This window comes from Antechinus flavipes, chromosome 1, assembly GCF_016432865.1.
Source record: "Antechinus flavipes isolate AdamAnt ecotype Samford, QLD, Australia chromosome 1, AdamAnt_v2, whole genome shotgun sequence".
Taxonomy (NCBI): domain Eukaryota; kingdom Metazoa; phylum Chordata; class Mammalia; order Dasyuromorphia; family Dasyuridae; genus Antechinus; species Antechinus flavipes.
In genome coordinates, this window is record NC_067398.1 from 481270044 (window position 1) to 481297199 (window position 27156).

Here is a 27156-nt window from a genome sequence, read left to right on the forward strand (position 1 = left end):
TCTTGCTATTACAGTGTACAATGTCCTTTTAGTTCTGCTCACTTCACACAGCATCAATTCATGTAAATTTTCCCAGGCTTTTCTGAAATCAACCTGTTCAGCATTTTTATAGAATAATTATATTCCATTACCTTCATATAACATAGCTTGTTCAGCCATTCCCCAAATGATGGACATCTACTCTTTTTTTCAATTCTTTGCTACCACAAAAAAAGCTGTTACAAACATTTTTGTACATGTGAGTCTTTTTCTTTCCTTTATGATTTCCTTGGGATACAGACTCAGTAATAGCACTGCTGGGTCAAAGGATATGCCCAGTTTGATATGCCTTTGGGCACAGTTCTAGATTGCTCTTCAGAATGCACCAACAACACATTAGTGCCCCAGTTTTCCCACATAGCTCCAACATTTATCATTATCTTTTCCAGTCATCTTAGCCAATCTGGGGTGTGAAGAAATTTGCATTTCTCTAATCAATGGTGAGTTAGAGCATTTTTTTTTTCATATAACTAGAAATGGTTTTAATTCCTTAATCTGAAAATTGTTTATATCCTCTGACCATTTATCAATTGAAGAAAGAAAAATTTCTTAATGATTAGAAGTATCAAAAATTGCAACAGTCTGTTTTGGGAACTAATATACTTCTTGTCCCTGGAGGTCTAGAAACATTAACTGGATGACCATTTGTTTAGAGGTATACTGTTCAGATACAGGTTGGACTACATAAACATTGAGATTTCTTCCAAAGCTAAGAATCTATGGAATAAGAAATTTGAGGTGCTGATGATGCCAAGAAAAAAGTAACAATTATATAAAAGATGAGGATTAAAAGGATTTATAGTGTCTCTATATCTTTATCTCAAAAAGACAGTGTATCAGAGTGAAGGAATTATAATCCACCTTTAATACTTATTAGGTATGTTACTACAAGCAAGCCAATCTCTCAGATTTGGTCAGATCTAAAGATTAAGTGGAGAGAAGAATGAAAATCTTAAAAAACATAGAACAAACAAACAGAAACATAAAGGACTTTAAAAAGATCACCAAGTCCAATCCCTGCATTAATCTAATAACAAAACTGAGGCCCAAAGTAGTTAAGTATCTTTCTCAATATCACACAGCCATTACTAGATTCCAGGTTTCACTTTCAATTACATCTTAGTCAAGAATATAAACTCAAAAAAAAAAAAAAAAGTCCAAGAAATTTCTAAAGATTGTATCAACAAACATCACAGATATGCAAAAAATGCCAGCCCATCATTTTACCAGTGAGGAAATTGAAAGCTAGAGTAATTAATCAATACAACCATTACTATTATCAACACCAGCAACAATTGACATTTTTAAAAAGCTTTCAAGTCTACAGAGCACTAAAACATCTCATTTCAGCCTTTCAATAATCCCTAAAGATAGATGCTATCAATATTAATAGCCGCCCTTCTACAAATAAGGAAACTGAGGCTCAGAGAAGTTAAATGACTTGTCGAGGATAACTCCAGGATAGAAAATGAACTCAGGTTTCCTGATATCAATAACATGCCAGGCTCTTCCATGCAGTACTGTCAAGCTTGCTTATAGCCTTCCAGCTAGAAAAATAATAATTCATCTGGAAAAAAGAAAAGGTCAAGAATATCAAAGGAATTAATGGGGGAAAAATGCAAAGAATGATGGCCTAGCAGAATCAAACCTAAACTCTATCATGAAGTAACAGTCATCAAAACCACCTGGTACTGGCTAAGAAATAGAGTGGTTATCAGTAGAAAAGGTTAGATACACTGACACAGTGCTCAATGACTACAGTAATCTACTGTTGGACAAATCCAAAAATTCTAGCTTCGGGGATAAGAACTCACTATTCGACAAAAATTATTGGGAACACTGGAAAATGGTTATCTTAGAAAGTTGGCATAGAGCTACATCTCACACCTCATACCAAAATAAGATAAAAGTGGATACATGATTTAAGTATAAAGGGTGATGCTATAAGCAAATTAGGAGAACAAGAAAAAGTTTACTTCTCAGACCTTTGAAAAAGGAAGGAATTTATCACCAAAGAAAAAATTAGAGAACATTATGAAATGCAAAATGGATAATTTTGATTACATTTAATTACAAAGATTTTGCACAAACAAAACCAATGCAGCCACGAAGAGAAGAGATGCAGAAAGCTGGGGAAATTTTCTTACAATCTGTATTTCTGTTAAGACTTCATTTCTAAAATAAATAGAGAATTGTGTCAAATTTGAGAACATAAGTCATTCCCCAAGTGAGAAATGGTCAAAGGATATTAAACAGACAATTTTCAGATGATGAAATTAAAGGCATCTATAGTCATATGAAAAAAATGCTCTAAATCACTATCAACAACAACAAAAAAAATTGCAAATTAAAACAACTCTGAAGTACCACCTCAAACCTCTCATATTGGCTAAGATGCCAGGAAAAGATAATGATAAATACTGGAGGGGATGTGAGAAAACTGGAACACTAATATATTGTTGGTGGAGTTGTGAAATGATTCAACCATTCTGGAGAGTAGTTTGGAACTATGCCCAAAGGGCTATCAAAGTGTGCATAACCTCTGACCCAGCAGTGCTACCACAGCTCTTTGTCCCAAGGAAATTATAAATGAGGGAAATATGCAGCTCTTTTTTGGTGGCAAAGTATTGGAAAATAAGTAGATGCCCACCAATTGGGGAATGTCTGAATACGTAATAGTATATGAAAGTAATAGAATATTACTCTTCTATAAAAAATGATGAACAAGCTGAACCAGGAATACATTGTATACAATAACCACAAGATTGTGTACTGATTAACTATGAAAGACTGGGTTCTTCTCAGCCATTCAGTGATCCAAGTCAATCCGAATAAAATTTGGAAGGAAAATGCCATGTGGATCCAGAGAGAAAAATATAAAGACCAAATTTAAATCAACACTTGCAATGTTCACTTTTTTCCTCTCTTTTTCTTGTTTTTTTTTTTTTTTCTTTCTCTCATGGTTTTCCTCTTTTGTTCTGATGTTTCCCTTCTAACATAAGGAAATGTATTTTGTTTTTTGAAAGGAATGTGCAAGTATAGACAGGAAAAAAAAAAGGGCTGGGATATTGTCAATCGCTTGTATTTGTATTCCACTTAGTACCATCACTGATAGATCATTCTTTTGTTTCAATCATTTCCTATTTTTTCATGACCCTTTTTAAAGTTTTCTTAGCACAAATACTGGAGTGGTTCATGCTATTTCTTTCTCTAGCTCACTTTACAAATAAGGAAACTTAGGCAAACAGTTTTAAGTAACTTGTCCAGGGTCACTGAGCTAATGTCTGAGGTCAATTTTGAACTGAGGAAGATCAGTTTTCTTGGCTTCAGGAGCCCTGCTATCTATTCACTGCACTACTTTGCTGCCTGATCCGGCATTTAATGGGAGTTTAATAAATGGTCTATCAATCTATTTCAATTCAACTCTTTGAGTCTAAGTATGTTCATCTGAAAAATGAAAGTGATAATAGTGGTGGCGCAGTATTTTGTAAATATGATATAAATGTGGGCTGCAATAATAGGAACCACACCCTAGGAATCCTTTGAACACTGTAGTCCACACATCTGGTTCTATAAATCAATAATTCCTGGCAGGGGAAGGGAATAAGCATTAAATAGTACCTAGTATGTGTCAGATACTTTGCTAAGTGCTTTTACTATTACATTATTGTATCTGACAGCTACGGGAAGAATATATAGACAATGGAATAAAAATTGAAGAGTTTTTTTTTTTTAAATACTCTCTTCCAATCTCCAATTTCCTTTTTCTTTAGATTTTGCTTCAAGTACACCCACAAAGCTATTCCAAATAGCAACAGCAGTGGCAGCAGGCAATTTGCTGATGATAGTAAACTAGAAGTTAAAAGAAAAAAGACTACACAATTGAATTTAAACAAGATATTAAAATATTCTATGGTGGCCCTACCCTGATGACTCAACATTAATGGTTTTACTAAGCTTTAGGAATGGATTGAGTACAAGTTATCATTCCTAGATGAGTCCAGATGGGAAGTGGAGATATGGTTAGCAACCAGTTAAAGAACTTTTGTGGCTTTCACTCATAAAGCTATCCACTGTATTGAAAAAGAAGGCTCAGTTATGTTAATAGTGGAAGGAATAAATAAACCAATGAAATTAAAGATTTGGAGAAATTAAAGGAATGAAAGGAATGGAGAAATAATGTAAAAGGGAAAAAATTCTATCTTTCATCATATTATCTTGCAACTGTAGGAATGACTATAAAATGAGACTTTCTGACAGAAGATGATGAAGTATTATTAAAGAATATATGTGACTAATGAAAGAAATATGAGAAAATGTCAGCAATCAGAAGAGTTCTTAGAGGTACAATAGCTAGCTGTAAAGATTCAGAACTCTCTACGACATTCTACCGTTACTTTTTAAAATATATATACACAGGGATTTAAGTAAAACATATGCTTTCACCCACAAAATATACATGATCCACACACAATCAAGACAGCAATCTTAAGTTTCAATTTTATTCCAATGGTAAAAGAAAAAACTGTGTTTTAAAATTCTCAGATAACTGGAAGATAATTTATTCATTAATGAAAATTCCATCCTTATAATCACAGGCAAGTATTGCTATTTGACTAGAATATAGCTAATACTCAAAGATAACAATTTAATTATGGAAGGCTTCATTTTGTGATATGGTTATCACTTTATAAAGGGAGAAAAGTTCCATTTAGCTAAATGTCACAAGAAACAGAAATAGCCCCCCTTCAGATTTTAGAACGAACAGCAAAACATCTTTCAGGTACTATAAATCTTTTTTAAAACCACAATTTGAAACATATGGGCCAAACTCAAAAAAAACAAAACAAAACTAACAACTAGAAACTGGTATTGAGTAAAAGCATTCATCAAATTGATTAGAAAGGCAAAAAAAAAAAAAAAATACTCTGGAAAAATGTAAAGATGGGATTTTTCTTTTTCATATTATCATCAGAAAACAAAGATGTCCTTATCCCTAAAAGAATATAGATAAAAGAACAAATACAATAGCTGTTGACAAAATAAAAGGTTATCCAGTTAATTTAGGAACTGTCTAAAACAAGAGGAGACACAATAACACTGACAATCATTCTAACATGCTTTGTCAAAAATAGCAAAGAGTTCAGTCAGGCAGAGCTAAATGCACAAAACTAAATGAAAAATGTAAATGAAATAATAAATCTGACAAAATGAGAAGAGTGTGCAGGTTGAAAAAGAGTTCAGGAAAAAATAAGATCTGAATATGCACGATGACATTTTAATTGCTTTCCTATCAGGCAATGTGCAATCACATTTTATAGCCTCAAAGAATATCTTCCATTAAGCACTTTGTAAAAATACTGATTTTCATCCTCACATGCCAAACATAAGAGACTTAACTACAACATAAATGCTTGAGAAGTAGATGTAAAAGCTAAAATAACAGAAGTTTATAAAAAAACAGAAGCAAAAATCTATCAGTCTGACAACTAGTTACAACTGGATATGTGCAAATTATATTCACTCCCTCTCCCAATTAAATGAAGGTAAAGGTAGGTGGGGGAATGCATCTTATGGTTAACTTTTATTTAGTCTTTGCAGGGAGAGCCCCAAGTTTATGGTTAACTTAGCTAACATTCTGGTAAATTTTTATGCCAAAACCCATACTTTGGGGATGAAATATGTAAAAAAAAAAAAATTCAATAATCAAAAGACAAAACATTTAATTGGTAGGTTAAATGTACCCTACATACTATGTTGGAAAGTAACATTGCAGACGTTTGTCTTTTATTCAGAATGACAAATGGAGAGACTGCCCTTTTCTTATGTTGAATAATTCACAAAGGAGTTGACCAAAGAATACTAGCACAATTTCTAAACTACCAGGGTGTCAAAATGTTACTGAGATTATACACACACACACACACACACACACACACACACACACACACACACACACACACACAACATAACTAATGCAATTATTATTGCCTATGGCTGGGCAGTTTGTTATATTAAAGTAAGTTCCCAATATGACAAGGTTCAACACACATATGTGCCACTTAGCTGTATTCTTCTTCCATGACAAGATTGAATAATTAATTCAACCCAAAGTGTGAGCATTTGAGTCAATAAAAATAAAAGAGTGAAGAGAGAAATCACTGATTCTTTTCCCCCTTCCTCAGCTCCCCCCCATAGTAAGCAACCTAGGAAGCTAGAACTATGTTTCCTCTAGCATCTATTGCAACTAACAAGTATTTCATAAATGTTTATTTAATTGAATGACTCTGAAAATCTATCAACTCCCCTGCAAGCATAAGCCAAGTATAGCCTATATGGATATTATTATAGTTGGGCTCTCAGAAGCCACCTGGGGCAAGATAATTTTTATCTAAGATAAATGATTCATTTCTTCTCCACTACTCCATGGGATGCCCAGTGTCATCAGATTTGGAAAAGATGCAATATGTTTGTAGCTATCTATTGGGAAAAAGCTTAAAAGTATAAATTTCCACAAATAAGTTTCCCATTTATTTAAAAAATAAATGGATTATCTTATTAGGTAATTATTCCATCTGAGGATTTATCAAAGAGCCAAGTATTATTAAAAAGATGGTATAATTCATTTAGTTTATCTACTGCATACATGAGAAAAATATCTTGATGTATATGTACAAAGCTTCCCAAAGCATGAAATGGAATCCAAATATGAATGTTTGGGCAACCAAAAGCAAACAAACTTTCAAAAATATATTTCTGAAAAGCAGTTCTTTGGAGCAATAAGAATAATTTCAAATAGAAAAATTTATATCCATAAACTAAACCTTTGGATATCACTAAAATTTTATTCGTTAAAGAAAAATTCACAAATGACTTAAATCAACCATTCAAGTGGAGTATGTTCAAGTGCCCTGAATGTAATAGGAGGCATCATATGGCTCAATCACTCAGCAAACCTTAAACATAGACTGAATATTATTTTTCTTTTTCTTACTTTTTCAAATTTTATGGAATAATAGAACAACAATGGGTAAAATGAGATTTACTTATTTATTACTTCCTTTAATGATCCCATGACTAGCAATAGAGACTATTAAGGGAAAGATAGTATTAGCAAACAAATTCTTAAAGGAGTGGAGATTTCCTGGTTACTTGTAATTACTCTAATACCTAAAGAAGGTTACAGTTTAAGCTAAGCTTTTTATTCATTGAATATAGTCATCTCGTAGAATAAGGACTTAGTAGAAATACTAAGATTCTGAAGTAATCTAAACATGCCATAATAAAAACTAGCTTAGATATAAAGTTGCTTTGGGAAAAAAAAGAAAATATTTAGGCCTTCATAGAAAAACTTTAATAACATTTGAAAATGACAAGGATAGATAGTATTGAAAAAAACTTTTTTAAAAATACAATATTGCCTAAATGTTAAGATACAGAAATAGGAAATATTTTCAATGTTTTCTCTCATCATGCCTACTAATTTCAATTCAATGGAATAAAATGGAACAAGAAATTCAGTTTATATTGAATGGGACTGATTGGATGAAATTTTCTCAGTTTGAGACTAAGTCCCGTGATCTCTATTCCCAGAGTCAGAAGATAAGGTCTTGAACCCTGGGATGCAGGAAGCTAGTGAAGTTACAGGAAGTGATATGACCCAAAGGAAGCAGACACTATCCAATGAAAAGCTTGAGTCTTTTTCTATTTAATCAAGAGTTTTACTTCCTGCTGATCAGGTTGAGCGTATGGCAATGTGCTCCTAGAATGCCCTCCTGGGTGTGCTTGGTTCTCTCCCTGCAGAGATTAAATAAATGCTTTCTCTTGTACCTGAAGATGTCTCTGATATCTGCTTTTAATTGGAAAAGCAGGCCTAGCTTCTAGCACCCATCCCACCATACAATATCACTGAAAATACTCTGATAAAGTCTTTAAGGGTTTATTTTATAGAACTTAGAATGAAATTAATCTGGAATCAAATCAATAAACATTCATTAAGCACCTACTATGTGCCATATATTGTGCTAAATGTTACTGGGAAAACATAAAACAAAACAATTACCCTAAAGCAGTTTAATCTAATTGGGAGAAATGACAATTCTTAGAATCTCAAGGAAAATAATGAAAAAAGTAGGAAGGAAGGAGGAATAGCACTTCAGACCTTAAACTACGTAATAAAATAGTAATCAAATCTATTTGTATTAGTTTGGAAATAGACAAGTATATGAATTAAAACACCTAGGTAAACAGCAATCAGAAATAATAATTCAGTGGCTGATAAGTCTAAAGAAATATTAGGATTCTTTATTAAACAAGAATTAGACAACTAGGAGATGATAAAGAAAAAAAAAAAAGAAGAAGAAGAAGAAGAAAGAAAGAAACAAGCATCTCACTCCATACAATATAAAAACTTTCTGAAACAATCTTCCAAGAGGATTTTAAAAATCCTCACACACACACATTACAAATATATAATTTTTTTTGTCAATTTTCAAATATATTGACATAAACTACCCAGATCAAAACATTTCTAAAAGTGCTGCCCAGCAGAATCAATCCTTTGAATAAGACTTAGCTTTTCTTCCAGGTGAATTTCCTGTGGGCTCTCTCTTGGCCTGGTTTCTTCTTAAAGAAGAAATAACCTAAATATAAATGTAATCTAAATATAAAAGGCTACTTCATTTAAAAATTGGGGAAAATGCAAATCAATATCTTTCACAATTATTGCTGAGGGAAATTTTAAAAAATTCTTAAAATGATATCTGCTTTTAAGTTATCTTGATTTTTTGAGTATAGTCTCCTTTTCCTTTCTTCCTACAGAGCCATCCTTAGAGGAAAAAAAAGAAGGGTGGGGGGGAAATTTAATAAACATAATGAATATATGAACCATGTTCTACTATACAAATATATGTATACATACATATGTGTATGTGTGTGTATATAGCATTCAATATAGCCCCCATCTCTACAAAGACAAAGAGGTACATTTCCATATTTCTTTGTTATGGCCCTTGATCATTATAATTTAATTTCTTAGATCACCTTGATATTCAATTATATAAATGTGACAGAATTTGTTTAACTTTCCCCAAGTGATGGGCAGCTATTTTTTTTTCCAGTTTTCTGTTACAACAAAAAATGCTATTGTAAATATTTTGGTATATATGTTACTTTTTCTTTTATCAATGAAGTCCTCTGGGTATTTACTTACCAGTGGATCTTTGAGTTCAAAAGGTATAGACATTTCATAACTCTCCTTTCATAATTCCTGATTCCAGAATGACTGCATTAGGAGCACATCTTTCATCTATAACCCACTCCACTTTCTACTTCTTCTCTTAACACTGACCATTCCTATCTTTTGCTCTCTTTTGTCAATTTATGAGTGTAAATGGAAACTTCAGAATTGTTTTTATTTTCATTTCTCTTATTACTGGTGTGAAGCAGTCTTTTGCATGGTTATTAATTTATAAATCTTCTTGGAGAGCTGTTAGTATCAGTTATCAATATTCTCTGACCAATCTATTAGACAATATTTTTAGTTATATATTTTTGTTATTTATTTTTGTTTTTAAATTTTATTTATATATTTTGGAAATCAGAATCTATCCAAGGTAATTGAGACAAAGAAACAATTCTCTTCCTAGCTGACCATTTTCTTTCCTAGTAACATGAATTTTGTTCCTGAAGAAACTTTTTACCTTCAAATAACCAAAATTACCTTTTATAATCAGCTTTATTCCTTGTCTGCTTAAGAATGTTTGGTTAGCTACATCTATAAAAAATCTACAACTACCTTCTCTTCAAATTGGTACTTGTCATGACTTTTGACAGATCATAATAAATACCAAATTAGAACAAAAATATATTGTCATATATCCATGTTGAATTTATTATGGCATGTGGTGTAAGATGGTGATCTAAATCCAATTCTGGCTAGAGTATTTTCAAGTTTTTTTCGCCACTTCTTGTCAAACAGCAACTGCTTTTACTACTATATGAATACAACTACGACTACTATTACTGCTAGGTAATTTTTGTTTGGGGATTATTGAGCTCACTGTCTTACTGAGTTCAATTTTCCCCTTACTCTTCCTTGTTTGATCTGGTTTTTAAGTTTTAATCAGTACTTAATCATTCTGATGATAATGCTTTATAACCTGAATTGTTTAAGTGCTAGTTCTCTTTCAAGTGTCTATATTAGTTTTCATTATTTCCCTTGATATTCTAGAGCTTTTTGTTCCCACAAAAGAACTTTGTTATTATTTTACTTATCTCTGTAAAGCAGCTCTTTGATAGTTTGACTGGCATAGCACCAATTGTGTACATTTATTGGGGCAAATCCTAATTTTTCCTTATATAATTTTATTATGTTATACTAGCAATCTGAGGAAATTTCTATTCAATGCAAATATGAATCTAACTCAGCATCAATTCTTTACTAAGTGCTTGGTTCATAAAGACAAAAGAAAAACCACTCCTTAACATCAATCTTATATTCCAAGCTTAGCCCAGACAGGAACATTGAATATATCATTAGTTCTTTAAGTTGGCTTTATTTAATGTATCTAGACTGATATTATGTATATGTAACTATACTTTTATAGTTAAGCTGTAAACAAAGTGGGTAACTGAGGAATGACTAACAAATTGTGATATATGGCACATTACATTGTGCTAAATAATAATAGACTGTAAAAATGAAAAAAAAAAAAAAAAGAGGAATTCAGAGAAACATGGGAAGATTTGGTGAAAGTTGGTGGCTTAGCAGAGAGTATGCCAGGCCTGGCATCAGAAAGACCTGAGTTGAACCTTAGATACTTAGCAGCTGTGCAACTCTGGTCAATTCATTTAACTTTTTTTTTACTTCAGTTTCCTCATATAAAATGAAGACAATAATATCACCTATCTCCCAGGATTGTCATAAGAATCAAATGAGATAACTGTAAAATGCTTGGCACAATGCCTGGGATATAAGCACTATATGAATGCTAGGTATTTTAGTAAGAAGAGGAAGAGGAGGAATGGATGCAAGGTAAAATAAACAGAAGCAGAATAATATATACAGAATTATAAAAAATAAATAAAAATAACAAAAGAAATATGAACAATTGTGTAAATATAGTGATAACTTTTGGTTCTGGATTAGAAATTTTTTTAAAAGTACTTCCTTTTGTTGGTAAGGTAGGGAAGTATGGTTTGAAATGGCAGGGTCACTATTGGTCTTAATTGTCTTATTTTTTTTTCCTTTTTACAAGGAAAGGCTTACTATAGAGGCAGTAAGCAGCAAGTGAGAACTAAGTATCTAACTGGAAACAACAGTGTGATAAAAAAATTTTTTTAAATAAAATTTTTAAGTCTAATAAGTTAGGTAGACATAAATACATAAGTTTAAATGTCCAAGGAAGAGAAATAAATACATTTAAATTTATATAAATGGTTATGGAATTATTTCCCCTAAAAAAGAATGAAGAGTAAACATGCAAAAACTGTAACCTCAAGTGAAAAAAAGGAATTCAAATATAGAGAATTCTCCAATGCAGTCTAGCTCACTTTGTTATTCATGGCTGTGTGAGCATTAGCTGCTGTGACAGGACCTTTCTGTAATTACTAAGTTGCTCAGCAAAGAAGTAAATGATCCTTCTCTACATAGGAGGAAAAATGTTATGCTATCAGTTGGGAAAGGAGAAAAGTCTGGGGCAGTTTTTCAAGGAATGGATGCATTTTTGCAATATTTTAGACAACTTTCCTGTGTGTTGTGGTTTTATTTTGACATTTGTTCTCATTGCTTTTAATCAAATCCTCCTATTTTAGTTAGGAATCCCATCTGGCAGTCTAAATAAAGAAAAATAAGAAATCAGTAAAATTAGCTGGCCTTGAGCTTTACCTTCTCCTAAATGAAAGTATCTTTCCTAGTTTTCAGTGAGAAGAATATAGTAAACAGTAATTGTCACAACCTATAAAACTATTGTTTAAAGAAAAGTCAATGTTTATGATATTGATATGGCGAAAATATTTCTATTGATGTCATGGCACATTGTTTTATTTTAGAACCTAACATGGAGTGGGCAGTAATAAATATGAAACATTTTGGGGAATCCCATTCGGTGAACATATGTATTTAACTTAGCACCAACTCTCAGCTAGGACCCAAGTACATAAAGACAAAACAAAACCAACAAACAAAACAAAAAATCAACTCCCTATCCTCAAGCTTACATTCTAAATACAGTAAAGGATAAGATATTTATCTTATCAAAATTATCTTTGGTTTGCCTGGCATTAAAACTGTCTTTATTAAGAGGTCTTTTATAAACAAATGAATGAATAAAATGAAATGTCTTATAAGATCATAGATCTAGAATTAAAAGTTTGAAAAATTAAAGTCTATCCATCCGAAATTCCTCATATTACAAACATGAAATCCATGGACATTAAGTGACTTGTCCACAGGTGATAATGAGCATCAGAGGTAGAATCAAATCCAAATTCTCTTTCTCTATAGCCTGTGCTCTTTTCCCTCTATTCTCCAGATTAGGTTACTTAGGTCTTCATTCTTAAGAGACCTTGGAACCAATATTAAGTGTGCTTATCTTTTTTATTACAGAAATATAAAAAAATAACCATACAAATAGTATATTATAATACTCAAGAATCCATTATTTAATTTATAAAAGTAGTCTCCCCATATAGATCAATAGACTGATCAATCAATAGATATTTACTAGCCACTTACTATATTCAAGGCACTGTGCAAGAAGCTAGAGATACAAAGACAAAAATGAAAATATTCTCTGGTTTCAAGGAGCTCACATTCTATAAATGAGGTAATCAAACAATATTTAAAAATCACATATGCATCAAAAAAATAGAATTACTGTACTTTTACAGATTGTGTTCATAACTTCTTATAGTCCCTGAATCAACTTTGACAATGAGACTTCAAGATTTTTATTAGTCTGGTCCTCAGATAAGATATACTTTTCAACCCCAGGCCTTTAAAAAAAATAAAAATCTTTATGGTTTATTAGGACTTGCCAAAGTCTATATAAGCTTCAGGAACACAGAATGACTCTACATTCAGATAAGGTCCACAATTAGGACTTTAGGTATATATTAAATAATGCTCTAAAATGCTTATTGATTTTAATATTACTTTATATTCAATTAAGTTGATGGTAGTACACTAACCATGTAGAAAGTCATATTTCTAAAGTTATGCGGAACCAAGTATGCTAAGCAATTGTAATGAAATGACTGGTCCATTGTCTGACAGTTTTCATCTTTCTTTCTTACTACTAGGGCCTAAGGCAAGAAGCAGAGAGCACAGTGTCTATTATTCATCAGTTAATGAATAATTATTGAATAAATGTTCAGTGAAAACATACTAAGTACTATATATTATTAGACAAGTATCTAGTATACTAATTGTTCAAAAACTATAAAGATTCATTTATTATCTTCAATTATTTTATAGCCGAAGTAAAGGGAAAAAATAAACAGGGATGTCTAGATGTGCTTTACAGAGTGAAGAAAAAGCTGATGTGTCAGGTTTATTAAAAGTTCTACAATACAAGTGAACTTTTTACTTTTGGTTAAAGGTTAAAGATAATTTTATAAGATTACAGATAAAGGGAAAAAGTTATTATGATCTGTTACTAAATGGATATTTGACTAATTGTGGAATAAAAATAATGGGATAAGTTTTAAAATCAATATATGCAATATATAAAATAATCTCCATGCAAAGTCTGTGTTATTGCAAATGTATGAGATACTTCTACTTGGGGGAAAAAATGAATATCTTCTTCCATTTGCATTTATAAAGACTATGTGACTTCTTTAAATACACAGAGTAATGCCAACAAAGCCATCAAAAATCAATAAATCATGTACTCACATGCTATAATATGCTTGACAAATGCATTAATTTTTCTAATCCAAAATTCTCTGCAAAGAGGACTGTGTAAATGTTTCATTTTACTTTAATGGTATTCTCCACAGTCAGAATTATGTGCATTATGACTGAGTACAAAATCTCAATGGCACAAAGCTTGATAGGATTTTAAAGAGGATATGGAGCACAAAGCATTCAGTAGTTGAGCATCTAACTTACTCGAATTTTCAAAATATGAATAGAGTAAAATAGAGATTAATTATGATTTAGAATCCTGCATTTATTCATTTTTTAGACAAAAGAGAATAGATGAATTAGGAAGCTTTTGGTGAGAACTGTGTCAGGGAAGAGGAAAGGGATAATATGTGGAGAGTTTCTCTCTTATATTAACCCCAGAAAGCAAAGATGTATATTCCTGGAAAATAATATATATGACAGAACTGACAACACACTATTCATCACTGGGGTGACATTTGGAAAAGTAATAAAAACCTAAATAAAACTCCACTTAAGTTGATATTTGTTCCACCAAGTGCCATCCACTAAAAAGGTCATGAAAGATACACGGATACTATTTTTGAAAGTACAAATTCTAGAAGTTAAAGGAAGAAAAAAATCTGCCAAGCATATTGTAGGAAGGCCTAAAAAAGCCAAGAAGGGTATCTTAGAAGGGTTTGCACAGAAGTATCACAGATTAAACATCAGCAACAAATACTCTGAGCAATTTGAGTTACTTTTTTGTCTGAATGAAAAACCATCTCAACCCAGTACCAATCTATCAGCAAGAGATCCCCTGCCCTTCTGTCTGACCCCTGACTTCAATTCTGTTTCTTTGTTTCATAATCCTATCTTAAATCCATGCTGGTAGCTACTGCTGTTGCTTTTATGGATGGGATCTGGAATCTTCTATAGTTTAGAATATTTTCCTTCTTGTTTTCTTCTTGGTTAACAAAATATTTGGGTAAAACTAAGCCAAACAAATTTGACCTTTTCTCTAGGAGTTCCTAACATCACTCAATATGTATAAAATTAAAATAATATTTTTCTCAAGGGGAACAAGGTAGCTCCTAATCAAGGAAATAAGAGGATGATATTACATTATTATTTAGGGCACTTTAAATTTGGGGGGTAAAAATTAGAGTAACATCAATTATCATGTTTAAACTAAGGGAAAAACTCAAAGAAAAAGACTAAAAGAATGTTACTTTCATTTATGGATTTGTGTTTACATGATGATCTATATGTTATATCTTATGTTAATGTTTAAAGGGAGAATTATAATGTCTATGAATAACTTTAATAATCTAGGGGAAGATTTAATTTTAAAAATTCTTTATCAGATATTATAGAAATCTTTAAAAAGTCATATTCTATGATCATGATCTTATATTTTAAGAAAATGTTCTTCAAGACATAATTCTTCTTATGGATTATGTAATCTATTTTAGCAATATTTAATTAAATTATGTAAACTTATTTTAGAATCTTTTCAATAATGTAATTTATATTTAGAATCAAATATTTATCCATAGTTAGCTACAAACAACCCCCCCCAAAAAATACAACCTAAGTTATAGAGAAGTGATTAATGGTAAATCCTAATTTATTCTGATATGCTCAGAGTATGAAACCATAAATGTTAAATGCTTTTCCCAAAGAATTTGAGAATAAAAACATTTACATATTTTCTTAGAAGCACAGGCTTTTTATTACTTCACTCAATATTCCCTCAGGGCAAAGAAGTAGCTACTTCAAAGATTTATTTGATAATGGAATGGAATGCTTGATCCCCGCCCTCCCCTTTAAATATAATTTATACAAATTCTCTTTTACTGATTTGTATTATACAGTATACTATATTTTAAGATATAATTGGCTAATTATTGAAATTTAAGATAATGATTATTTCAAAGATTAAATTAAGAAATTAAAATTGAATAAAGTGATCCTAATTATTTGAAAGAGAATTATTCTAAGTAATAGATCTACATCTTCTGGTTAACATAACTAGCGTTTGAAAACCAAAGCCTAAAACTTCTACTTACCTGCCTATCTACTTCCGGAAGCAAAAGCAGGAGGTACTGTTGAAAATGTTGAGGTAAGGAAGCAAAAGTGTGTTTGTTTATTAACGCCCTCAGGTTAGTGTTCACAAGAATAGATCCTGGTGTCTCTATGTCAATATCCTCAGCTTTGGTCCATTTCAAGTGTCCTGTGGTAAACAAGCAAGAAGTACAACTTTACTGTTGATAGAAATGTGTGGGCTAAATTATATATCATTTTGGCAAGACTGTTAAATTTCAATCCCTATTTAAAATGCTGACATTTAAAAAGGGAAAATTTAACAGCTTCTTCTTTTATATCTGCCTTACTTTTGACTTTTTTCATTTGTACCCTCTTAAAATAAGAATCACATAACTCAAATTAGCATCTTGGACCATATAAATAAATTTTTCCACATTTCATTAACTTATCAAATTGCTATTCTGCTGGAGCAGCTAGACATATCAGTGGATACAGCACCAGTCCCAGGATCAGGACCACTTGAGCTCAAATTTGACCTCAGACACTTACTAGCTGTGTGACCTTGCGCACATCACTTATTTCCCCTCCTCCTAATTTTTTTTTTTTTAATACTATATTACCACACTGAAGTCTCAAGTAGCTTTGAAATACTATGGGGTCATGGAAGCAGGGGTCTAAGTATGGTAGACTACTAAATGGAAAACCCTATATAAAACACTGTATAGGAAACTCAATTCTAAAATATTTGCCATAGATTAGTAGAAAAGCTCCTAGAAAAACCTTCCATTGCAAAACACTTAATATTATCTGTTAGTAAAAAGACAATGTACCAAAAATCCTTTTATAAAAAAAGAAAAATTTCCACTGACAAGGTCAAATTAGCATGGGTTCCTGTACTCTTCTGAATATCTGAAGCTTCTCTGTTTACCTCTATGATCTATATAACATCTTAGAAGAAGAGCCCCAGTTCAATGTTTGTTCTTTCTCTATATTTTTAATTGTTCTATATTATTCCATTTTTATCTCACAGCAAAATATCTCATAGAAAAGTCAACATCTCTTTTATCAGATTACTATAATATTATAAAATAAAGATCATTACTCAGTCCAGAAATAAGTTAATTTCTCAAACAATACAAAGATATTTAGAATTTTTAAACTTCAGAAAATCTTATGTCTTAACCTATAAATAATTAGCATGGTTTTACGAAATAGGAAAGGACAAAAGATCTAAGTTAGATGCTAGAGAGAATGTGGAAAAGGCTAAGAATTAAGAGATGACATTCCTTCCAGGATTCATTCGTTCATTCATTTGACAATCTCATATTAAGTGTCTGGGGCTATGTGGATTAAAATGAATAGGATCTAGCCTTTGACACAGTTTAGTTATGTGGCTATACAAGTCACTAAGACTCTAAGTGCCCTAGGCAGATTTCAAAGCCCATAACTTTCTTTTCTTTTTTTTTTTTAATTTAAATTTTATTTTATTTAATAATAACTTTGTATTGACAGAATCCATGCCAGGATAATTTTTTTTACAACATTATCCCTTGCATTCGCTTATGTTTCATTTTTTTCCCCTCCCTCCCTCCACCCCCCTCCCAAGATGGCAAGCAGTCCTATATATGTTAAATATGTTGCAGTATATCCTAGATACAATACATATTTGCAGAACCGAACAGTTCTCCTGTTGCACAGGGAGAATTGGATTCAGAAGGTAAAAATAACTCGGGAAGAAACTCAAAAATGCAAATAGTTCACATTCATTTCCCAGTGTTCCTTCTTTGGGTGTAGTTGTTTCTGTCCATCATTTATCCATTGAAACTCAGTTAGGTTTCTCTGTCATAGAAATCCACTTCCATCAGAATACATCCTCATACAATATCGTTGTCGAAGTGTATAATGATCTCCTGGTTCTGCTCATCTCACTTAGCATCAGTCCATGTAGGTCTCTCCAAGCCTCTCTGTATTCATCCTGCTGGTCATTCCTTACACAGCAATAATATTCCATAACATTCATATACCACAATTTACCCAGCCATTCTCCAATTGATGGGCATCCATTCAATTTCCAGTTTCTAGCCACTACAAACAGGGCTGCTACAAACATTTTGGCACATACAGGTCCCTTTCCCTTTTTTAGTATCTCTTTGGGGTATAAGCCCAATAGAAACACTGCTGGATCCAAGGGTATACACAGTTTGATAACTTTTTGGGCATAATTCCAGATTGCTCTCCAGAATGGCTGGATTCGTTCACAACTCCACCAACAATGCATCAGTGTCCCCGTTTTCCCGCATCCCCTCCAACATTCATCATTATTTTTTCCTGTCATCTTAGCCAATCTGACAGGTGTGTAGTGATATCTCAGAGTTGTCTTAATTTGCATTTCTCTGATCAATAGTGATTTGGAACACTCTTTCATGTGAGGGGTAATAGTTTCAATTTCTTCATCTGAAAATTGTCTGTTCATATCCTTTGACCATTTATCAATTGGAGAATGGCTTGATTTTTTATAAATTTGAGTCAGTTCTCTATATATTTTGGAAATGAGGCCAAAGCCCATAACTTTCAAAGAAGGTCCCATACCCTGGAGTTCTATATACCAATGAAATCACAGTCCAAGCCTGATCTCACTTCTCTAATAAGTGCTAGACTGAATGTTAAAAGTTACAAAGATGGAAACATAACAAAGCCTGCCCTCAAAGAACCTGTTAGAATTAGTTTCATGGAAATGGTTCCATTTCAGGATAGTATATTAATAGTTATAAGACCAAAATTAGTAGCATCTTTCAATATGTGGAAAGATTAAAGAGTGGATAATTTTAATGGGGATGAATTAGAAATTTTATATTCACACATGGAATATAAAATGTCTGATACTTTGGTATCAATGGAACCTATCCCAAATTTATAAGCCAGTAGTACAACATATGTTTATATTTTTTTAAAAGCCAAAGAAGCATTTTTTTCTTCTAATTTTGCAATCCAAAATTTTAAAAAAATCATATTCTTGTAACATGTATTAATATAGGAATTTCCTGTTAAAAGGTAAATATAAGTAAATATAAAAGCTTATATATCAGATTTTTTATTGAAGTACTTCCTTTATTATCATTAAGCATATAATTAAGACTATGTTAGCTTATTAGGTTACAGATAACATTTCACTTTTTTCCATACTCTAAAAGAATCTGCCTACATATGCTCCCTCTCTCAGTCTCTTGGGGAAAACCAAAATGGCCTTTAAAAACATAAACGGATGTATTTATTAAAATCATTTCAGAATCACTCATCAGAAACAGAAGATGGGACATTCCAAACTCACTCGATAAAATATCTATGCATTTACTTTGTACCTTTTGCATAATGTTACATTTAATGATTGAAGCAAATATGAGATTAAATAAATACTAAGGTACTTTTTACATATTAACAACTTAGTTGGGGAGATGAGACTAGGCAAAAAAATAAAAACAATGGCACATCCCAATTAAGTAAAAGATAGAATATTAAAGCAATTGGTATAATGTGAAGAAATATTAATAGATCTTTTATATTATATAGTCAACTGTAGCATTCTGGTTGGTTTTCTGGAGGTCTTGGAGAAACTTTTGTTTCATCAGGTGTTAATCACCACAAAAAAAGCCAGGTGTTAAAGTCCAAATTCTTTATTATCTCTTGCAAAGTCTTGTCTCCTTGTCTGGGGCTCAGCTAGCTTTCTTGAGGTCCTCTGGAATATGTCTTGATTTCTACGGGGAGGCAAGAGGACCATCACTACCGTCTCTGCCTTGAAGTCTGTCTCAGTCCAAGAGTTTGTGCTCCAGCCTCAAGCCATTGTCTTCCCCCAGTCTGTTCCAGTCCCATTCTGAGTTTGTCTCCAAGCTCCCTCAGAGTCTGTCTCTGGCTCAAAAGGGCCTTAGTCTCAGTGAAGAAATGAAGGAGGACAGGCCTGCCACCACAATGGTGTGAGATGGAATGAAAAAATGTGGCTAAGTTTGTCCCACCTTATATACTCTGTTATAATTACATCATCATAGGTGTGAATCTTATAGAATAGATGTCAATCTTGTAGAACTCTATTAAGTACTAAGTTCATGTACTGAACTAGAGAACTATTAATCACCATGCTAAATTAGAAAACCATTGTCTTATCAATTCCACTTAGTTAACACCTTGTAAGAATCCTGGTTTCAGAGTTCTGACCCATAACAGTCAGCTATAAACTCCAATTTTACACTAGCAGTTTGTTCATTTCAAAATGAAAAGTAATTATCCTATTGTTTACTAATGTAATGCTTTTGTCAATTTGTTTAATCTTTCAATTAGGCAACCCTCTAAAATTATAAGTTGTTAGGAAGGGTACCAGTCTGCACTGGTAGAAGGAATTCCCTAATGTAACCAAAGGTCTAGGATAGATATTGTTGACTCATTTCACTTGTGAATGACTCTGACTCCTTTTGGAGTTTTCTTGGCAAAGATACTAGAGCAATTTGTCATTTCCTTCTCAGCTCATTTTACACAGGAAGAAACTGAGGCAAACAGGCTCAACTGACTTGCTCAAACTCATACAGTTTTACTAGATTTCTGAGGTTACATTTGAATACAGATCTTGTTGACTCCAAGCCTAGTGCTCTATCTACTGGACCACCTAGCTGCTATACTAACTAGTACAATACAAAGAAAAAAGCCTAGAACCACAAGTCTTAGGGGCAAATTCTACCTCAGACACTCTGTGACCTCGCACAGGTCACTTACCCTGTCTAAACCTAAATTTCTCACCTGTAAAGTGACAGGTTGGACTGGATGACTCATGAGATCCCTCAGAGATCTACTTTCCTAGGATCCTAAATTTGAAAGATGGGAATCCTTTGGAAAGGGATTTTCCAACAATATTTCTTAAGCTTAACAGGAGAACACTAATGAGTTAAGATTCATCTCATTCTATTCTTGGTGAAAAAATGTGACAGAGCCCAAGAAGAAATGTGGCATATTCTATTTTGTTCCACTCTCAAAAAGAAATATTAAATCAACTGGTTTAACAGCCTCCTCATATGAAATCAACCAATTTGGAATATGGCTGAGATTGTAGAATCTATTCCCAATCAAATCTTTTCAAAGAGAATATGTTCTGTAATCTGACTTTACAAATTTACCTCACCAATAACTAGTAAATATGTACCACTGTCAACAACAATGGAGATTAAAAAAAAAATTTTTTTTAAAGAGTACATAACCCAGTACCAATCTGCAATTGCCACTCCTAAGAAAAACATTCAAAGCAGATATCGTATCGATACCCTTCTCTGTATCTGAAATATCTACAAATTAAAGTACAAGTTAAGTACTAGTTAATGTGATTTTTTTATTACAGCTTTTTAGTGACAAAACATGCATGGGTAATTTTTCAACATTGATCCTTGTAAAAACTTTTATTCCAATTTTTCCCCTCCTTCCCTCCACCTCCCCTCCCTTACATGGCAGGTAGTACCATACATGTTAAATATCTTAAAGTATATGTTAAATACAATATATGTATACATATTTATACAGTTGTCTTGCTACACAAGAAAAATCGGATTTAGAAAGAAGGTAAAAATAACCTGGGAAGAAAAACAAAAATGCAAGTAACAGTAACAGAAAGAGTATGAATGCTATGTTGTAGTCCACACTCGTTTCCCAGTGTTCTTTCGCTGGGTATATCTGGTTCTGTTCATTACTGATCAATTGAAACTGATTTGGATCCTCTCTTTGTTGAAGACAGTCACTTCCATCAGAATTGATCCTCATATAGTATTGTTGTTGAAGTATATAATGATTTCCTCGATCTATTCATTTCACTTAGTATCAATTCATGTAAGTCTTTCCAAGCCTCTCTGTATACATCCTACTGATCACTTTTTAATTTTTTATTATTATAGCTTTTTATTTACAAGTTATATGCATGAGTAATTTTACAGCATTGACAATTGCCAAACCTTTTGTTCCAATTTTCCCTCTCCCCCCGCTGACAGGTTGACCAATACATATTAAGTATATTAAAGTATAAATTAAATACAATATAAGCTTACATGTCTTAACAGTTATTTAAGCTGTACAAAAAGAATCAGAGTTTGAAATAGTGTACTATTAGCCTGTGAAGGAAATCAAAAATGCAGGCGGACAAAAATATAGAGATTGGGAATTCTATGTAATCGTTCATAATCATCTCCCAGAGGTCTTTCGCTGGGTGTGGCTGGTTCAATTCATTATTGTTCTATTGGAGCTGATTTGGTTCATCTCATTGTTGAAGAGGGCCACGTCCATCAGAATTGATCATCGTATAGTATTGCTTTTGAAATATATAATGATCTCCTGGTTCTGCTCATTTCACTCAGTATCAATTCATTAAGTCTCTACAGGCCTTTCTGAAATCCTCCTGCTGGTCATTTCTTACCAAACAATAATATTCCATAATATTCATATACCACAATTTATTCAGCCATTGTCCAACTGATGAGCATCCACTCAGTTTCCAGTTTCTGGCCACTACAAACAGGGCTGCCACAAACATTTGTGCACATCACAGGTCCCTTTTCCTTCTTTAAGATTTCTTTAGGATATAAGCCCAGTAGAAACAGTGCTGTATCAAAGGGTACACATAGTTTGATAACTTTTTAAGCATAGTTCCAAATTGTTCTCTAGAATGGCTGGATGCATTCACAATTCCACCTGTATTAGTGCCCCTGTTTTCCCACATCCTCTCCAACATTCCGCATTATCTTTCCCTGACATTCTCTGCTGGTCATTTCTTACAGAACAATAATATTCTAGAACATTCCTATAACACAATTTACTCAGCCATTGTTCAATTGATGAGCATCCATTCAATTTCCAGTTTCTAGGACTACAAAAAGGGCTGCCACAAACATTTTGGCACATACAGGTCCCTTTCCCTTCTTTAGTATTTCTTTTGGATATAAGCCCAGTAGAAACACTGCTGGATCAAAAGATATGCACAGTTTAACAACTTTTTGAGCATAGTTCCAAATTGTTCTCCAGAATGGTTGGATCCATTCACAACTCCACCAACAATGCACCAGTGTCCCAGTTTTCCCACATCCCTTCCAACAATCATCATTATTTTTTCCTGTCATCTTAGCCAATCTGACAGGTGTGTAGTGGTATCTCAGAGTTGTCTTAATTTGAATTTCTCTGATCAATAATGATTTAGAACACCATTTCATAAGGGTAGAAATAGTTTCAATTTCATCATCTGAAAATTGTCTGTTCATATCATTTGACCATTTATTAATTGGAGAATGGCTTGATTTCTTATAAATTAGAGTTAATTCTCTATATATTTCGGAAATGAGGCCTTTATCAGAACCTTTAACTGTGAAGATGTTTTCCCAGTTTACTGCTTCTCTTCTAAATTTGTCTGCATTAGTTTTCTTTGTACAAAAAGCTTTTTAACTTGATATAATCTTCTTTGGTCACAAATTCCTTCCTTCTCCACAGGTCTGAGAGGTAAACTATTCTATGTTCTTCTAATTTATTTATAATATCATTCTTTATGCATAGATCATGAACACATTTTGATCTTATCTTGGTGTACTGTGTTAAGTATGGGTCAATGCCTAGTTTCTGCCATACTAATTTCAAATTTTCCAAGGAGTTTATTGTCAAATAGTGCATTCTTATCCCAAAAAAAAGACTTATTCAGGTCTTTGGGTTTGTCAAATACTAGATTGCTATGGTTATTGATTATTTTGTCCTGTGAACCTAACCTATTCCACTGATTAACTAGTGGTGACCGCTGCTTTATAATATAGTTTTAGATCAGATACAGGTAGGCTACCATAATTTGATATTTTTTTTTTCATTAGTTCCTTTGAAATTCTTGACCTTTTGTCCTTGCAGATGAATTGTGTTATTTTTTTCTAGGTGAGTAAAACAGTTTCTTGGGAATCTGATTGGTATAGCACTAAATAAATAGATTAGGTAGTATTGTCATCATTATTATATTCGCTCAACCTATCCAAGAGCACTTAATATTTTTCCAATTGTTTAGATCTGACTCTGTATGGAAAGTGTCTTGTAGTTTTGCTCATATAGTTCCTGACTTTCCCTTGTCAGATAGATTCTCAAATATTTTATACTATCGATAGTTACTTTAAATGGAATTTCTCTTTGTGTGTCTTGCTGTTGAATTTTGTTAGTGATGTATAAAAATGCTGATGATTAATGTGGATTTATTTTGTATCCTGCAACTTTGCTAAAGTTGTGGGTTATTTCTAATAGCTTTTTAGTAGAATCTCTGGGGTTCTCTAAGTATACCATCATATCATCTACAAAGAGTGATAATTTGGTTTCTCATTACCTACTCTAATTCCTTTAATCTCTTTTTCATCTCTTATTGCTGAAGCTAGCATTTCTAACACAATAATGAATAGTAATGATGATAGTGGACAACCTTGTTTCACTCCTGATTTTATTGGAAATGATTCCAGTTTATCACCATTACATATGATGCTTACTGATGATTTTAAATAGACGCTACTGACTATTTTAAGGAAAAGTCCATTTATTTCTATACTCTCTAATGTTTTTAATAGGAATGGGTGTTGGATTTTATCAAATGCTTTTTCTGCATCTATTGACATAATCATATGGTTTTTGTTAATTTGGTTACTGATGTAGTCAATTATATTAATAGTTTTCCTAACATTGAACTAGCCCTGCATTCCTGGTATAAATCCTTGTTGGTCGTGGTGTATTATCCTAGGGATGACTTTCTGTAATCTTTTTGCTAATATTTTATTTAAGATTTTTACATCAATGTTCATTAGGGAGATTGGTCTATAATTTTCTTTCTCTGTTTGCGTCCTACCTGGCTTAGGTATCAGTACCATGTCTGTGTCATAAAAAGAATTTTGTAGGACTCCTTCATTCCCTATTTTTTCAAATAGTTTATTGGCGTTAATTGTTCTTTAAATGTGTTGTAGAATTCACATGTAAATCCATCTGGTCCTGGGGATTTGTTTTTTTTTAGGGAGTTGGTTAATAGCTTGTTCTATTTCTTTTTCTAAAATGGGACTATTTAACCAATTTACTTCTTCCTCTATTAATCTGGGCAAGCTGTATTTTTGAAGGTATTCATTTCATTTAAGTTATCAAATGTACTGGCATAAAGTCGGGCAAAGTAACTCCTAATTATTGCTATAATTTCCTCTTCATTAATGACAAGTTTTCCCTTTTCATTTTTAAGACTAACAATTTGATTTTCCTCTTTCCTTGTTCTAATCAAATTTACCATGGGTTTACCTATTTTGCTGGTTTCTTCATAAAACCAACTCCCAAAACTTTATTAATTCAATGGTTTTTACTTACAATTTTATTAATCCCTCCTTTTACTTTTAGAATTTCAAGTTTAGTATTTGATTGGGAGTTTTTAATTTGCTTTTTCTAGCTTTTTTATTTGCAAGCCTAAATTCCTTGATTTCCTCTTTCTCTATTTTATGCAAGTAGGCCTCTAGAGATACAAAATTTCTCCTTATTATCACTTTGGCTGCATCCCACACATTTTGGTATGACATCTCATTACTGTCATTCTCTTGGGTGAAATTATTAATTGTGCTTATGATTTGCTGTTTCACCCATTCATTCTTTAACATGAAATAATTTAGTTTACAATTACTTTTTAGTTTATTTTCCCTTGGCATTTTATGGAATAATTGCATCATGATCTGAAAAGAATGCATTTACTATTTCTGCCTCTGAATTTGAGGTCTTTATGTCCTAATATATGGTCAATTTTTGAATTGGTTCCATGAACTGCTGAGAAGAAAGTGTACTCTTTTCTGTCTCTATTTAGTTTTCTCCAAAGATCTATCATATCTAACTTTTCTAGTGTATTATTTACCTCTTTAACTTCTTTCTTATTTATTTTGTGGTTTGATTTATCTAATTCTGAGAGTGCAAGATTAAGATCTCCCACTATTATACTTTTACTGTCTATTTCTTCTTGCAGCTCTCTTAATTTCTCTTTTAAGAATTTAGATGCTTAGTGCATATATGTTTAATATAGATAGTGCTTCATTATCCATGCTATCCTTTAGCAAGATATAGTGTCCTTCCTTATCTCTTTTAATTAGATCAATTTTTGCTTTAGCTTGATCTGAGATCAAGATGGCTACCCCTGCTTTTTTAACTTCACCTGAAGCATAGTAGATTTTGCTCCAACCTTTTACCTTTAACCTGCATGTATCTCCCCGTTTCAGGTGTGTTTCCTGTAAACAACATATTGTCGGATTCTGGCTTTTAATCCAGTCTGCTAGCTGCTAATACTTTATGGGGGAATTTACCCCATTCACATTTATGGTTAAAATTACTAAATCTGTATTTCCTGCCATCATGTTATCCCCAGATTATATTTTTCTCTTTCCTTTTCCCCTCACCACCCTCTCCAGAATTAAACTTATGAGCATCACTTGCCTCACGCAGCCTTCCCTCTTTAGGATCTCTCCTTGGCCCTTAAAGTCCCTCCCTTTTTCTTAAACCTTTCCCTTTCAATTTCTGTATTCCCTTCTATTTATTCTACCCCTTTCCTTTTCACTTTTTCCCACCTCATTTCTTTGTAAACTGCATATGTCTAATATTTTCTCTTTGAGCCAATTCTGATAAGAGTAACATTCATACTATGATCATCCCCTTCTCTTCTTTTCCTCAGATAAAATAGGTGTCCTTGCCTCTTTTTGTGAGATGTAGTACCTCCACTTTCCCTTTTTCTGGTACAATTTTCCTTTCCACCTCTAGATCCTTTTTTATATTATAACAGTAAACCAAATTATACATGTATTCTTTATGTATACCCATAACAGTTCTCAAGAGTTCTTTTTATCTTTTTATGCTTCTCTTGAATCCTATATTTGGAGGTCAAACTTTTTGTTTAGTTCTGGCTTTTCCGTCAGAAATAAATGGAATTCATCTATTCCATTGAATGTCCATCTTCTTCCCTAGAAGAAAATGCTCAATAAGCTACTGCATACCAAATTCCTTTGACTTTCAGACTATCAGATTCCAAGCCCTTTGATCCTTTAATGTGAAAGCTACTAGATCCTGAATGATCTTTACTGTGGCTCCTCATTATTTGAATTGTTTTTTTCTGGTTACTTCTTGTATTTTTTTCTTGGTCTCATTGTTCTGGAATTTAGCCA

At 32.5% G+C, this 27156-nt stretch overlaps 1 protein-coding gene across 1 annotated transcript in view; it reads right to left on the minus strand.

The window, feature by feature from the left end:
• Positions 1–27156, minus strand: part of ASXL3 (ASXL transcriptional regulator 3) — a 215859-nt gene that overhangs the window by 42218 nt on the left and 146485 nt on the right. The window contains 1 exon segment of the mRNA XM_051970269.1: positions 15982–16145. Coding sequence (XP_051826229.1) covers positions 15982–16145 — 164 coding nt within the window.